The following is a 16,033-nucleotide window of genomic DNA, read 5'->3' as shown; positions in this document are numbered from 1 at the left end:
TTAATACATCGCTTCACTAATCAGCAGCTGGGGAGGGCATGCAGATGTCCAAGAGGCAGCCTATCAGAGAGCAGAGCTCACTACTCTACAGAATATATCTGCCTCTCTGTTAGTGAGGCTGTAGCTGCCTGCCTGCGCTGGAATCCATGCCTTCCCAGCAGAAGCATTACAACTGTCAACTGTAATCATCTGTGCTGTTTGCAGCCTTATGAATTAATATGGTGTAGGCTAAACATTCTGCTCTGAGATTACCTTCATATTAATGATGGGTTTAACTTTTACCCCTGGCAGCCGTTTGACTAGATTAGGGGTCATTTGTCAACAGTGTGAGATCATTTAAGGATCGTTTACTATAAGCATGTGAAGAGATTAACAGAGAGAGAGCGAGAGAGAGGGAGAGAGAGAGAGAGAGAGAGAGAGAGAGAGAGAGAGAGAGAGAGAGAGAGAGAGAGGGAGAGAGAGAGAGAGAGAGAGAGAGAGAGAGAGAGAGGGGGCTTGTGACTCTCCCAATGCAGACTGTACTGCAAGGCACAGCACAGCGCGGCAGAGTGCACACGTGGAATCGACTCTCAGCTGATGAACCACAGTCTATCTAACTAAGGAGCTGGGCTTTATCTTAAAATACATTTTTCTTGTAGGCGACAGACAGCTCAGCTTTCGTGTCCAGTCAATACTTGACACTCACCCGGAGAGTTTGATTACCAACTGAATTGACTGACTGACAGAAGTGTGTGAGAGAGGAGCAAGCCGGAGGGATATACAAGACGCCCTGGAGTATCTGACCGGTGGAAAGATGACATCCAAGTCATCCAGGCAGGGCAGACCCTCCTCGGCAGGGTCCAAGCAGCCCTCTCAGAGGAAGGATTGCCCGGCAGGTAATCGCTCCTGTATGCTGCGGGTCGGGGAGAGGCTTATGAGGGCTGGGAGTGAGGGGAACCTACATGCTGTGAGACCCAAACCCGCCCAGCAGACACCACTGGAGGGGGGACACCAAAAGTCCGGCTCCATCACAGCCAAAGGTAGGAAGTCTTAAAGGTCCAATGCAGCTGATTTTATTTCAAGAACAAAACATTTTTGGCTAACAATTAAATTCCTTACTGTGATTATTTTCAATTAAAATGTCAATTAAAACAAAAATAACTTCTTAGTAAAAAGCATTTTCTCAAGCAAGAATTTTGTTCAACTTTCTGGGAGCGGTCTGTGTGGGGAGGGGAAAACTTATTGGCAGAAAAGGTTTGGAACTCTCTTACTTATTGTTCTATGAACTCATTTACCACCTGGAGATGTCACCGTGGAGGTTAAAACTCCATCCCACCAAAAATGGAGAAAAAAAAGTATTACACAAACACTACCGTTCAAAAGTTTGGAGTCACTTAGAAATGTCCTTGTTTTTCAAAGAAAAGCAAACATTTTGTCCATTAAAATTACATCAAATTGATCAAAAATACAATGTAGACATTGTTAATGTTGTAAATGACTATTGTAGCTGGAACCGGGATATTGTTTATGGAATATCTACATAGGTGTACAGAGGCCCATTATCAACAACCATCACTCCTGTGTTCCAATGGCACATTGTTTTAGCTAGTTTATAATTTTAAAAGGCTAATTGATCATTAGAAAACCCTTTTCCAATTATGTTAGCACAGCTGAAAACTGTTGTGTTGATTAACGAAACAATAAAACTGGCCTTCTTTAGACTAGTTGAGTATCTGGAGCATCAGCATTTGTTGGTTTGCAAACTGGCTCTAACCAGAATAGAAGGAGGAGTGGGATGCACCGGTGCACAACTGAGCAAGAGGACAAATACATTAGAGTGTCTAGTTTGAGAAATAGACGCCTCACAAGTCCTCAACTGGCAGCTTCATTAAATAGTACCCTCAAAACACCAGTTTCAACGTCAACAGTGAAGAGATTGCTGGCCTTCAAGGCAGAGTTCCTCTGTCCAGTGTCTGTGTTCTTTTGTTTATCTTAATCTTTTCTTTTTATTGGCCAGTCTGAGATATGGCTTTTTCTTTGCAACTCTGCCTAGGAGGCCAGCATCCCGGAGTCACCTCTTCACTGTTGACGTTGAGACTGGTGTTCTGCTGACAGCTTCTTTAATCAGCTCCAGAGTTTTCAGCTGTGCTAACATAATTGCATAAGGGTTTTCTAGTGATCAGTTAGCCTTTTAAAATTATAAACTTGGATTAGCTAACACAACGCACCATTGGAATACAGGAGTGATGGTTGCGGATAATGGGCCTCTGTACGCCTATGTAGATATTCCATTAAAGATCAGACGTTTCCAGCTATAATAGTCATTAACAACATTAACAATGTCTACACTGTATTTCTGATCAATTTGATGTTATTTTAATGGACAAAAAATGTGCTTTTCTTTCAAAAACAAGTACATTTCTAAGTGACCCCAAACCTTTGAATGGTATTGTATATATATAAAACTGCACTGGTCCTTTAATGTCTATAGACTTAAACTGAGTATACCAAACACATACCGGACAAACACCCCTTTTTGCCCTCAGCCTCAATTCGTCAGGGCAAGGACTCTACATGGTGTCGAAAGCGTTCCACAGGAATGCTGACCCATGTTGACTCCAATACTTCCCACAGTTGTGTCAGGTTGGCTGAATGTCTTTGGGTGGTGGACCATTCTTGATACACACAGGAAACTGTTGAGTGTGAAAAACCCAACAGCGTTCTGGTTCTTGACACAAACTAGAGCACCTGGCACCTAATGCCATACTCTGTTCAAAGGCACTTACATTTTTTGTCTTGCACGTTTACCCTCTGAATGGCACACATACACAATCCATGTCTCAATTGTCTCAAGGCTTAAAAAAACATATTTAACCTGTCTCCTACTCTTCATCTACATTTATTGTAGTGGATTTAACAAGTGACATCAATGAGGGATCATAACTTTCCCTTGGATTCACCTGGTCAGTCTATGTCATGGAAAAAGCAGGTGTTCTTAATGTTTTGTAATACTCAGCATGTAGTCTAAGGCGGTCACTGCTGTATTGCAAGCCTTTAGTGGCAATTTACTAACTCTTTGTTTTCTGTTGATGTACTGTATCAGTCATAGGATGCTGTATCGAAGTTCTGTAGAACTTTCTCTGCACCACAAATGAATAATAGATCTGATGATGTACAGCCAGTGTTACAGTGCTACGATAGCCGACAGTACAGTCGTGGCCAAAAGTTTTGAGAATGGCACAAATATGAATTTTCACAAAGACTGCTGCCTCAGAATGTTATGAAGAGTGATCAGATGAATTGCAAAGTCCCTGAATCCCCCAAAAACATTTCCACTGCATTTCAGCCCTGTCACAAAAGGACCAGCTGACATCATGTCAGTGATTCTCTCGTTAATACAGGTGTGAGTGTTGACGAGGACAAGGCTGGAGATCACACTGTCATACTGATTGAGTTCGAATAACAGACTGGAAGCTTCAAAAGGAGAGTGGTGCTTGGAATCATTGTTCTTCCTCTGTCAACGATGGTTGCCTGCAAGGAAGCACATGCCGTCATCATTTCTTTGCACAAAAAGGGCTTCACAGCAAGGATATTGCTGCCAGTAAGATTGGACTTAAATCAACCATTTATTGGATCATCAAGAACTTCAAGGAGAGCGGTTAAATTGTTGTGATGAAGGCTTCAGGGTGCCCAAGAAAGTCCAGCAAGCGCCAGGACCGTCTCCTAAAGTTGATTCAGCTGTGGGATCTGGGCACCACCAGTACAGAGCTTGCTCAGCAATGGCAGCAGGCAGGTGTGAGTGCATCTGCACGCACAGTGAGGCAAAGACTTTTGGAGGATGACATGGTGTCAAGAAGGGCAGAAAAGATGCCACTTCTCTCCAGCAAAAGCATCAGGGACAGACTGATATTCTGCAACAGGTACAGGGATCGGACTGCTGAGGACTGGGGTAAAGTCATTTTCTCTGATGAATCCCCTTTCCGATTGTTTGGGGCATCCGGAAAAAAGCTTGCCCGGAGAAGACAAGGTGAGCGCTACCATCAGTCATGTGTCATGCCAACAGTAAAGCATTCTGAGAACGTTCATGTGTGGGGTTACTTCTCAGCCAAGGGAGTGGGCTCACTCACAATTTTGCCTAAGAACACAGCCATGAATAAAGCATGGTACCAACACATCCTCTGGGAACAACGTCTCCCAACCATCCAGGAACAGTTTGGTGACGAACATGCCTTTTCCAGCATGATGGAGCACCTTGCCATAAGGCAAAAGTGATAACTAAGTGGCTCGGGGAACAAAACATTGATATTTTGGGTCCATGGCCAGGAAACTCCACAGACCTTAATCCCATTGAGAATTTGTGGTCAATCCTCAAGAAGCGGGTGGACAAACAAAAACCCACATATTCTGACAAACTCCAAGCATTGATTATGCAAGAATGGGCTGCCATCAATCAGGATGTGGCCCAGAAGTTAATTGACAGCATGCCAGGGCGGATTGCAGAGGTCTTGAAAAGGAAGGGTCAACACTGCAAATATTGACTCTTTAAATCAACTTAATGTAATTGTCAATTAAAGCCTTTGACACTTATGAAATTCTTCGTAATTATACTTCTGTATTCCATAGCAACATCTGACAAAAATATCTAAAGACACTGAAGCAGTGGACTTTGTGAAAATTAATATTTGTGTCATTCTCAAAACTTTTGGTCACGACTGTACATGACAATGTGCCGTAGCAGTCATACCCCCCCCCCCCCTTCCCCGTTTCATTCACACACACACACACACAGCCACAGCCACACACACACACACACACACACACACACACACACACACACACACACACACACACACGCACACACACACACACACACACACACACACACGCACACACACACACACACACACACACACACACACACACACACACACACACACACACACACACACACACACACAATTACTGTACTGTATGCAGATAGCTTAGATCACCCTGTCAGATGGTCATGCATTCCTGTGTGAAGCACATGAGTCTGACCACATTGTTCTGCCTAGGCCCCCTCAGCGGCCAGTGGATTAAGCCCTCGGGTCAATCCTTGTAGCTCTCATTGTGCTGATTAGTTACATTTGCCCTCTTATCATCACATTCCCTTTCAGTAGAGTTGAGCTAATCTCCTGCCCCTGTTCAAAAGCAACTGCTGCAGCAGACCGTCTGGTTGCAAATTGAATTTGACTTTGCCAACTCTGCAGCTGGAATCAGTCACAAAGATAAAAAACATTTCTCACACTATCCAGGGTACAAATGAGGGTGTGAGAGAATTCAACTCACAGGTGCATGTGGCCTATTCACACTCATAGAAGTAGAAAAGTAGAAAAGTCTTTTTGCTTTCCACTTTCATTTTTTATTTTCCTTTTCTTTGCAGCTTTTTATTGGGATGTTTTTAGTCAAGTGGGATGTTCCAGAAACATCCTAACAAAGTCATAGGAAAACTCGCTCAATGTCATAATTCAGCATTTAAGGAACTTCCTCTTGGAGTTCTGAAAATATTGCTAGACTTCCAAGCCCAGTTCTCAGTGTATTTTACAAGTACATTTAATTCTGGCTTCATGCACGGAGAGGCTACTCCCCAGGTTCCCTAGGTTGTTTGAGCTGACGAATAATGGCTGCAATACATGTCCTATGACTAACAGATTACATTTGTTGTGGCTGTCTATCTATCGTCAGCTGCTGCCAGTGGCAGACTTAACACCAGCGGCTCCATGAATTCGGAGAAAGATCTGAACACTAATCCTCTGTACTCCTCTCTGGACATGATACAAGACTGTTGCGCTAAACCACCCTTAAACCATTGCTATTCAAACTTTTTCAGTGGGGACTACATTTTTTCTGCCAGAATTTCTGGGGACCCCATTTTTCCCCCAATAATTTCACCCCACTGCAAATCTAATGACACAACCTTAAAATCTGTCATTTTTCATTTTTACATCAATCATTTTTACTCAGTGAAATTCTATCTTTCCAATTATATTTCTCAAAACGTTTGTATATTGACTCATACAATAATCTATATGTACTTCTATATTGTATTTTTTTAAAACATTTTGGCAACCCCAATGCAGTTCCACCGCTGGGGGTAGCGACCACTGCCTTAAACCATCCTATTTTTGAAATGTCTTCCCTTTCTCCTTACTTTGTGATGAACTATCTTTCTCACACTGAGCCCTCGGCTTAAATATTCTCACACATCTTCTCACACTTGCTGTGAAATGCAAATGACATACAGTAGAGTTAAAATAGGATACAATAGAATAGTACTGGTCTTCTATTGTGAGTGATAAGGTATTTTGCTATTTAGTTTGGAGTAAATAACCTGTTGCGTTTCTTGTGTGTATGATTAATTGTCATAGATTTTTGATGTTTCACGGTTATTAGAGTTAGCATAGAGTGTAATTGTATCTCTAAACGATGGCTTGAGGCTCGTCCCTGCCCATTTCTAATTGTTTGTTCGGCCACAACACTCCCAGTAATATGTGAATGGTGTATATAATCATAGCTATCGTTTTCACTTTTAATGTACTTTTTTTTTGCGCCTCACAAAGACTTGCAGTGGACACCGTCTGGTGGAAATCATTCCTGCAGTTCAAGTGTATGTTTCTGATGTCAGAAAGGGGGGTTTAAGTGAATCTCTAAACCACAAGATCACCCAAAACTGTAGTATTAAAGCAAAAACAGATCTCAAAACTCTTTCACAGGTTTCAGCTTCAAAGTGATGCCTATTTTTTTTAGATAAAGTTGATGTTCTCCTTATCAACACGTTGTTTCCAAAGATAGAGATCTGTTTTTAAGTATTGACGTGTGTTGAAAGTGTATGCTTTTAAACAGAAACATTCAGTAGGCTAGATTAAATTGATGGCCACATCTGATGGTATCACTATCAGATTAATGATCCACATAATGTGCAAACCTTGTGAAATTGTACCCAAATGCTCTCTGTCAATGGAAACATGAAGAACGTTTTTTATGATGTGGGGTAGAAATGGATGCAGGATGTGAATAATATTTTCTGCAAGTCATTACATTGTATACCTTATTGCCCCCAAAATTACTTATCTGTGCCTAATTAGACATAACAGACTTTTTTCATTTGGACTAAGTCACTTCATTTTCAGTTATGTAACCTTTGTGAGTGTGCTTCCAAAATTGTTAAAAATGTTAATTGCAGGCAGCAGCCTAGCTAGCAGTCCCTGATTTGCTCTGACAGCTGCGTGATTTCAGATCAGACGGAATTCCGCCCCATCCTATCCCGTCAGTCCCAACCCCCACCTCCCGCTGCTACAGCCTCTACACTACAGGTCCAATGACATTTGTCTTTTATATAGTCACAAACTGTGATGCGTGCTTCGATGAACACAACACAAAATCTGAAACAGCTGCTCAGTCCATTTAGACTTCATGTTGATCCCTTGTTGAGAATGATTTAGGTGATACTGGCATGACATGGCTATTTCTGTGGCTTTGGTGTAGTCTTGGGATGAGATGCATACAGTTGGCATCATGGACGCCAGTGTCCCCGTAAACAATATAAATAATTCCAGCTCTCCCATTTCCTGCTCTCCCACATCCCCATCCTCAATTCTCCAAACGACGCACTTATAACTGGAACTATGTCTCCTCTCTTCCAAGTTGATGGTTGACTCAGATTGATTTGCAGTAGCTACCCATCTAACCTGCAGATAGATATGTACCTATTTAACTTGAAAATAACACTTTTGAATGAAAGTTTTCTTTGGCGTTTGTTTATCTTTCCTCTGGTAGATTGACAGGCCAATAGAGGATCATAGACACAGCCTTTCATTATCTGTAGCTATATGTTATGGCTAATCGTGCCATACAGGCAAAGAAAATACAAAATCCCTGCCCCCTCTTGGTGTCCATAACCTCTTACAGTATATGAGGGAATTATTGTACTGCGCTTTCATTGTTGTTGTAAAGTTCTGTTGCACGCCACATGCTTGACAGCCCCCACCAAGCCAGTTCTTGAAAACACTCCCCCGCACATTAGTGCTGGTAGCATAATATGAGATGTAAATCATGCAACAAGGGTGTCTAAGCTAGGGGGAGAAGACGTGAGCGCATTCTGTATGAGCTGATGCTAATAACCCATTAGATTAGTGTACCCTAAAGCCATGTTGGGGCAAGTTCACACAAGGTTACTGAAACTATTGTAATTAACCTAATCCTTCTTGATAGCATGCCAAATGACCTTATATGCAACAAAAGCACAGCAAAAGAAGAGTGGTCATTTGGAAACGGTTGTTGGCAAAGTTAATAAAAGCTGATATTGAGCATAATAGGGCATGTCTTATTATTAAACAGTACATAACCAGTTTAGACTTTCATTCTATTTATAGTACCCTGAACCAAGCAACAGGTTGCTGTCATGTGAGGCAGCTATTATTGTGTCTGTCTGTGATATTAGGTGTTTTATTGCTACAGGATGCCATCAGTGTTATATATAGGCCTAGTAGGCTATACCAGGCAGCACATTAACACCACCCTCTCAACATCTTTCAAAACTGACTGAAGGGTCAAGTTAATGACTTTGAACACAGGTTTTGATTTCAAGTGGGTGAGGCGTACCTCCCCACATGAGATGGATACAGGGTTTAGGTTTTTTGATTAAGTTGCTGGGCAATCTAGATAATTAAAAGATAAGTGAATTTTCAGTGTCAGCTCTTAACAGACACGCCACCGTCCTTCGGGAGTTTCAAAAGGTGTGGGGGGGGGGGGGGGGGGGGGCGACATAACTTCTGTTATTGAGTCAGTGATCAGGAGGGCTGTATTCTTGACAGAGTGAGGCAGTGTCCCAAATGGCACCCTATTCCCTACATAGTGCACTACTTTGACTAGTAAATGAGGGGTCTGGGAGCAGATAGAAATGGAGAGTAAAACATTATTACAGTATTGCTTTGCTCTCCCAGGACTCCTTCACAATCATCTCATACATTTTTTTGTTCTAGCTCATGAGGTCATTTGAACCTTGTCACATACCATTTCATAGCATGTTTTCAAGGCTGAATTTCTCAGCCTTCCGACTCCGTGAAGTGCATCATATAAAAAAAACTGTCTCACAACATCAACAATGTGTGGTCTTCCTCCTCTAGAACGGACACTTTTATCACCACCTCCAACTCTGATTGTCGTTATACCCTCTAATGTTTAGAGTGCTTTTTCATTTTTACCTTGGATTTATTTCGTTTGGAAGTCCACATTTGTGAGTGAAGTGTCCATGTGTTATTGTCTTGGAATATGACATGCTACTCAATGATAAATACATTGAGAGTTACTTTTACGAAAATCTGTGTACTTCTGGCCCACCAATAGGGGTCTTTTGCCAGAGCAAACCATCTCATATTGTGCAGGGGTGGCCACAGGCTCTGGGGGCCCCCACCCAATGGTTTGCCAGTGCTGTGATAAAATATTGCGTTAAAATAATGAATTTGAATAATTTATCTGTACTGTATGTTTGTTAGCTAGCTAGCCAGGCAGTTTTAGAGGAAACATTCACTACCTTTTTCTAATTATCTGCCAATGTGCCAACATTCTATTCAAACAATGCTGTCAATCCACAGTCATACACTGGCTGAAATCAGGACTTAGACAAGTTGTAAAAGCAATTAATACTGATATTGTATCATATAATAGCATTCTCAGCCTTCCAAGAAAACAAAAATGTTGACATTATGGTCTGTTTGCATATATTTTAGAGGCTATAGAGAAAATGTTTATTAAACCCGCATAAACTGTATTTATGATTATATGACAATCTTTTAGGTTACATTAAATGTATTTCATCAGTTCTGATATATCACATGCTTTTGTTGTATTTTCCTGCGTAAGTAGAATCAGGGTTATGCCTCTACTGCCAATTATTCCAATTAGACTGATTTAGATTTCTCCCTGACCAATATGGCTCCAATTTTCACCCCATTCTGGAACTTCGATGAAAAAATCTGAGGGGGCACAAACTACATGAGGATGGTCTGCAGGGGGGCTAGACTTCTAACCCCTGAAACAGCCTTTTAAATGCAATCTAGAGCCATAATCATTATGTTTAATCAATTATACGTTAAACAAAAATGTACAGTATATTTTTCTGCGTATCTAAGCATACATCTTGAGCTGTCAGTATCCTCTTGACTGGTGGTTCTTTTTTTAAAGAAACTAAATATGCTTCTCTGCAACTCAGCTAAAATCTGGGTAAAGGATTGAAAGGACTGTGAGTCTTATTCAGTACATCTAGTTATTGCTTGCTTTTCTATGGTCTATTAACCTTGCCAGCAGGCATGCCAGCTAGCTGCTCTAACTTGATGGATAGCCTGAAATTACTTATTTTATTTATGTGTTACATTTTTGATTTTACCCTTATTTAACCAGCTAAGTTAACTGAGAAAACATTCTCATTTACAGCAACAACCTGGGGAAGTTACAAGGGGGGGGGGGGGGGGGGGGGGTGATAAATGAGCCATTTGGAAACTGAGGATGATTAGGTGGCATGAGGGCCAGATTGGGAATTTAGCCAGACAGTGGAGTAAACACCTCTACTTGTACGGTAAGTACCATCTTTAGTGACCACAGAGAGTCAGGACACCCATTTAACATCCCATCCAAAACACATATTACAGGCTTCTTGGTAGCTTGTTATGAGATTTGGAGATTCTGAACCTATCTGGGCTAGCTAAAGATAACTTCATAACATTGCTAGGTGGCTAGTAGTATTACAGAGAAACAACAAAAACTGAAATTAAATTAAAACAAATAAAATAAATACAAATATTTGTTAAGCATGAACTGCCTCTGTGCCCCCTATGGGCATGACGCCTCTGCTTCGAGGGTTTATGACATAGCCCCTCTAGTATGTTCAAGCCTAATAGGGGCCCCACAAAAAAAAATGCAGTACGCCACTGGCATTGAGATGCAAATCTCAGAATGTTCATGGTTGTGCAACACAACCCTAAGATAAGGATACAAAAACCCACCCAGAAAAAAATCCTCCTTATAACCATAGTGGCATTTTCCAGCATTGTACAAAGCGATATGTAGTTGAAGCTGAAGCATTCGCTTGCTGGCAGTGCAGAGTGTAGTCAGTGAACCAATGCAGCATGGCAGACCAGAGATCCACCTTCGGGGCTGAAGTGAACTAGATCAATCAGCTATGCTTTGTCAAAAGGAGAGCGAAAGACTAGGCTTCCTCTCTTCTTTGCAGCTTTATCTGCTGCTTCCCTTACATCTCTCTCTCTCTCTCCCTCTCTCGCTCTCTCTCTGTCTCTCTCTCTCTCTCCCTCCCTCCCTCTCTGTCTCTGCCTATCTCCACTTGTGCGGACTGTCACACAGTGGACCTTAAGTGACACATTCACTTGGCAGGCTTTTCATGTTGAATCAATTCAACTGCTGAACAAAATGTGTCCGTTTTTTTTTGGGGGGGGGGGGGGGGGGGGGGGGGATTGACTGAAAAACTAAACCGTATGGTTACCCTATACAGAATGTGTTAGCTGAAATGTCAGATGTTCTGCTATAGGAGAATTAAATATTATTTCTGAACATATAGGCTACATTTCCAATCATCATGATGATGTGATTATAGTAATTTGAGCTTTTTAAATAACCTAATACAGTGCACACGTATGTAAGCTAGTGCACCATGCAAAAGCATCACTATATGAAATTGTAATTTTATAATGTCAAATTTTGTTCTGTTCTTATGAACAGTCAAATATTAAATGTGACACATCAAATATCATAGCCTGATGCTCAGTGGTGGAAAAAGTACCCAATGGTCATACTTGAGTAAAAGCAAAGATACCTTACTAGAAAATGACTCAAGTAAAAGTGAAAGTCACCCAGTAAAATACTACTTGAGTAAAAGTCGTTAAGTATTTGGTTTTAAAAATACTTAAGTATCAAACGTAAATGTAATTGCTAAAATACAGTGTATTCGGGAAGTATTCAGATCCCTTGACTTTTTCCACATTTTGTTACATTACAGCCTTACTGTAAAAAATGTATTTTTTTAAATGCATCAATCTACACACAATAACCCATACATTTGCAAATGTATTAAAATAAAAAAACTGAAAAAACTTATTTACATAAGTATTCAGACCCTTTGCTATGTGACACGTAATTGAGCTCAGGTGCATTCTGTTTCCATTGATCATCCTTGAAATGTTTCTACAACTTGATTGGAGTCCACCTGCGGTAAATTCAATTGATTGGACATGATTTGGAAAGGCACACACAGTTGACAGTTCATGTCAGAGCAAAAAGCAAGCCATGAGGTTGAAGGAATTGTACGTAGAGTTCCAAGACAGGATTGTGTCAAGGCAAAGATCTGGGGAAGGGTACCAAAACATTTCTGCAGCATTAAAGGTCCCCAAGAACACAGTGGCCTCCATCATTCTTAAATAGAAGAGGTTTACAACCACCAAGACTCTTCCTAGAGCTGGCCACACAGCCAAACTGAGCAATCGGGGGAGAAGGTCCTTGGTCAGGGATTTGACCAAGAACCGTATGATCACTCTGACAGAGCTCCAGAATTCATCTGTGGAGATGGAATTACCTTCCAGAAGGACAACCATCACTGCAGCACTCCACCAATCAAGCCTTTATGGTGGCCAGATGGAAGCCACTCCTCAGTAAAGGCACAGCCCGCATGAAGTTAGCTAAAAGGCACCTTAGACAATGAGAAGCAAGATTCTCTGGTCTGATGAAACCAAGATTGAACACTTTGGCCTGAATGCCAAGTGTCAATTCTGGAGGAAACCTGGCACCATCCCTACGGTGAAGCATGGTGGTGGCAGCATCATGCTGTGGGGATGTTTTTCAGCGGCAGGGACTGGGAGACTAGTTAGGATCGAGGGAAAGATGAACGGAGCAAAGTACAGAGAGATCCTTGATGAAAACCTTCTCCAGAGCACTCAGACTAGGGTGAAGGTTCACCTTCCAACAGGACAACGACCCTAAGCACACAGACAAGACAACGCAGGAGTGGCTTCGGGACAAGTCTCTGAATGTCCTTGTGTGGCCCAGCCAGAGCTCAGACTTGAACCCGATCAAACATCTCTGGAGAGACCTGAAAATAACTGAGCAGCGACAGTCCACATCCAACCTGACAGAGCTTGAGAGGATCTGCAGAGAAGAATGGGAGAAACTCCCCAAATACAGGTGTGCCAAGCTTGTAGCGTCATACCCAAGAAGAGTCGAGGCTGGAATCACTGACAAAGGTGCTTCAACAAAGTACTGAGTTAAGTGTCTGAGGACTTGTGTAAATGTGATATTTTATATTTTTTATATATTAGCAACATTTTCTGATAACCTGTTTTTGCTTTGTCATGAAAAAGTAAAGGTCAAGAGGTCTGAATAATTTCTGAATGCACTGTATACTTAAGAATCCAAAGTAAAAGTATAAATAATTTCAAATTCCTTCTATATTAAGCAAATCAGATGGCAAGATATTCCTGTTTTTTAAATTTACGAATAGCCAGGGACAAACTCCAACACTCAGATATAGTTTACAATCAAAGCATTTGTGTTTACTGAGTCCGCCAGATCAGAGGAAGTAAGGATGACTAGGGATGTTCTCTTGATAAGTGTGTGAATGAGTGGTACAGTCCCTCCTGCAGCAAAGCACCCCCACAACATGATGCTGCCACCCCAGTGCTTCACGGTTGCGATGGTGTTCTTCGGCTTGCAAGCCTCCCCCTTTTCCTCCAAACATAACAATGGTCATTATGGCCAAACAGTTCTATTTTTGTTTCATCAGACCAGAGGACATTTATCCAAAAAGTGTGATCTTTGTCCTCATGTACAAATGCAAACCGTAGTCTGGCTTTTTTATGGAGGTTTTGGAGCAGTGGCTTCTTCCTTGCTGAGCGGCCTTTCAGGTTATGTCGATACAGGACTCGTTTTACTGTGGATATAGCTACTTTTGTACCTGTTTCCTCCAGCATCTTCACAAGGTCCTTTGCTTTTGTTCTGGGATTGATTTGCACTTTTCGCACCAAAGTACGTTCATCTCTAGGAGACAGAACATGTCTCCTTCCTGAGCGGTATGACGGCTGCATGGTCCCATGGTGTTTATGCTTGCGTACTATTGTTTGTACATATGAATGTGGTACCTTCAGGCGTTTGGAAATTGCTCCCAAAGATGAACCAGACTTTTGGAGGTCTACAATTTAGATTTTCCCATGATGTCAAGCAAAGAAGCACTGATTTTGAAGGTAGGCCTTGAAATACACCCACAGGTACACCTCCAATTGACTCAAATTATGTCAATTAGCCTATCAGAAGCTTCTAAAGCCATGACATCATTTTTCGGAAGGCACAGTCAACTTAGTGTATGTAATCTTCTGACCCACTGGAATTGTGATACAGTGAATTATAAGTGAAATAATCTGTCTGTAAACAATTGTTGGAAAATTACTTGTGCCAGGCGCAAAGTAGATGTCCTAACCGACTTGCCAAAACTATAGATTGTTAACAAGAAATTTGTGGAGTGGTCCAACCTAAGTGTATGTAAACTTCCGACTTCAACTCTATATGTTTATTAATTGGTTCAGCCAAGTATTCCCCAACACGCAGGCAAGGGCTGGAAAAAAAGGTGTCTGGAAAAAGTGAGGACAGCTTTACAATGGAGCTTCCTCAGGAACACACAGAGACACGTTTTAACCATAACTTTCCATGTATGAACTTACACAACAGAAAGACCTGAACACCGTGTGCTCTGTCAATGTAGAGTTCATATTGTTTAAGAGAATTCGGCACAAAGTAATGGAGTATCATGACATCAAACATTACAGGAGAGGGAGAAGAGGTAAGGCCATAGCGTAATATAATCTTAGTGAAGACTAAATGTTATTTTCATGATTTTACTTTCTCTGCTGATTCGTCTCTTGCTGCGTGTGGTCTGTGCAGTATTCTTCTGGTGGATGTGTTTTGATACTCTCACTGTCATGTTAGGGAATAATTATCCAATGTGTCATTGTGGAATCACCAGTAAACTAAACCTGAACAAAAGCAGCAGCCAGAGGTTGCTATAGTTATAGAGATACTTAATAATATTCCCAGTATTAGCTGACTAACACCCAGTTTTAGCCTAATTAAACACTCTCAAGTGGGGACCGCTAAGCTTAAATATTTGAAACAGGATAAAAGACAAGGGGGAGGACAAGGTTCTCGAGTGGTATTACTATACAAAACGGTATTACATAAATGGATTACAAACCCATTTCTCGTAAACTCATCAATTAGTCAGCAACTTTGATAAGCAGAGAAGATGTCTGAACTCTGAAGTGTTTAAGTCTTACAACAAACACTAAGCATATTTCCTGACAACTATGACTACATCATGATTAACTGTAGGTCTGGGCTATAATCCAGAATTACACACTATACACTATAGTGTCAGATTATATTAGGCTATGTGTGGACTTTCTGTATCGTATTTTGTTTCTTCAAGCAGCTGCACATCGAAGTAATAACATCATGTGAGCTGAGATTTGATACAGCACACACCCCTAGTGAATAACAGGTGAATAACTTGATACCAACTGACCTAGGGTCTATTTTGGGTTTAGGAGCTACTGTGCACTCAAATGATACAGCAGAAAAAAAATATTCCTGCCTATTTAACTGGTTATGATAAATCAACAATGAATAGGTTTCAAATCCAAGATAGACGCACTTGGGTGAAATTCTCAACAGCTATGTACATGTGCATCCCTGCCTTCCCCGCCCTCCTCCTGAGGAGGCTTCACAGCACATTGCACATGCCAGAATGGGTTCCCTCTCGCCCTTGGCTCCTCTTACCTAATTCCAGTAAGGTAAATAGTCCAGCTTCACTACAACAGGACTCGTACGTGTACATGGGTCTCTGACATGCCGCTGTCTCTGCCTCCTGTCTCATGCTTTCTTCCTTTATAACCTGAGTATAATAGGACGTCTTGCTGATTTCAACTCACACACAGTTGATATCTAACTGGGTTGAAATTAGAAA

The 16,033-nt window shown here is 41.4% G+C and overlaps 1 protein-coding gene across 10 annotated transcripts in view; it reads left to right on the top strand.

Annotated features, from left to right (window-relative positions):
- Positions 1-535: 535 nt before the first annotated feature.
- The window catches only part of LOC110508698 (sickle tail protein homolog), a 52,099-nt gene continuing 36,601 nt past the window's right edge, over positions 536-16,033 (top strand). For 8 of the 10 annotated variants that reach the window (XM_036966363.1, XM_036966356.1, XM_036966362.1 and 5 more), the window contains exon 1: positions 537-1,019. In XM_036966363.1, coding sequence (XP_036822258.1) covers positions 794-1,019 — 226 coding nt within the window. In that variant the 5' untranslated portion in view covers positions 537-793. Of the gene's footprint in view, positions 1,020-14,526; positions 14,852-16,033 lie in introns of those variants that run through there. The other 2 variants (XM_021589421.2, XM_036966355.1) reach the window with 2 other exon arrangements.

Source organism: Oncorhynchus mykiss, chromosome 28 (genome assembly GCF_013265735.2).
Source record: "Oncorhynchus mykiss isolate Arlee chromosome 28, USDA_OmykA_1.1, whole genome shotgun sequence".
Classification (NCBI taxonomy): domain Eukaryota; kingdom Metazoa; phylum Chordata; class Actinopteri; order Salmoniformes; family Salmonidae; genus Oncorhynchus; species Oncorhynchus mykiss.
The sequence above is the reverse complement of the archived record's forward strand: the minus strand, read 5'-3'. Positions and strand labels throughout refer to the sequence as shown.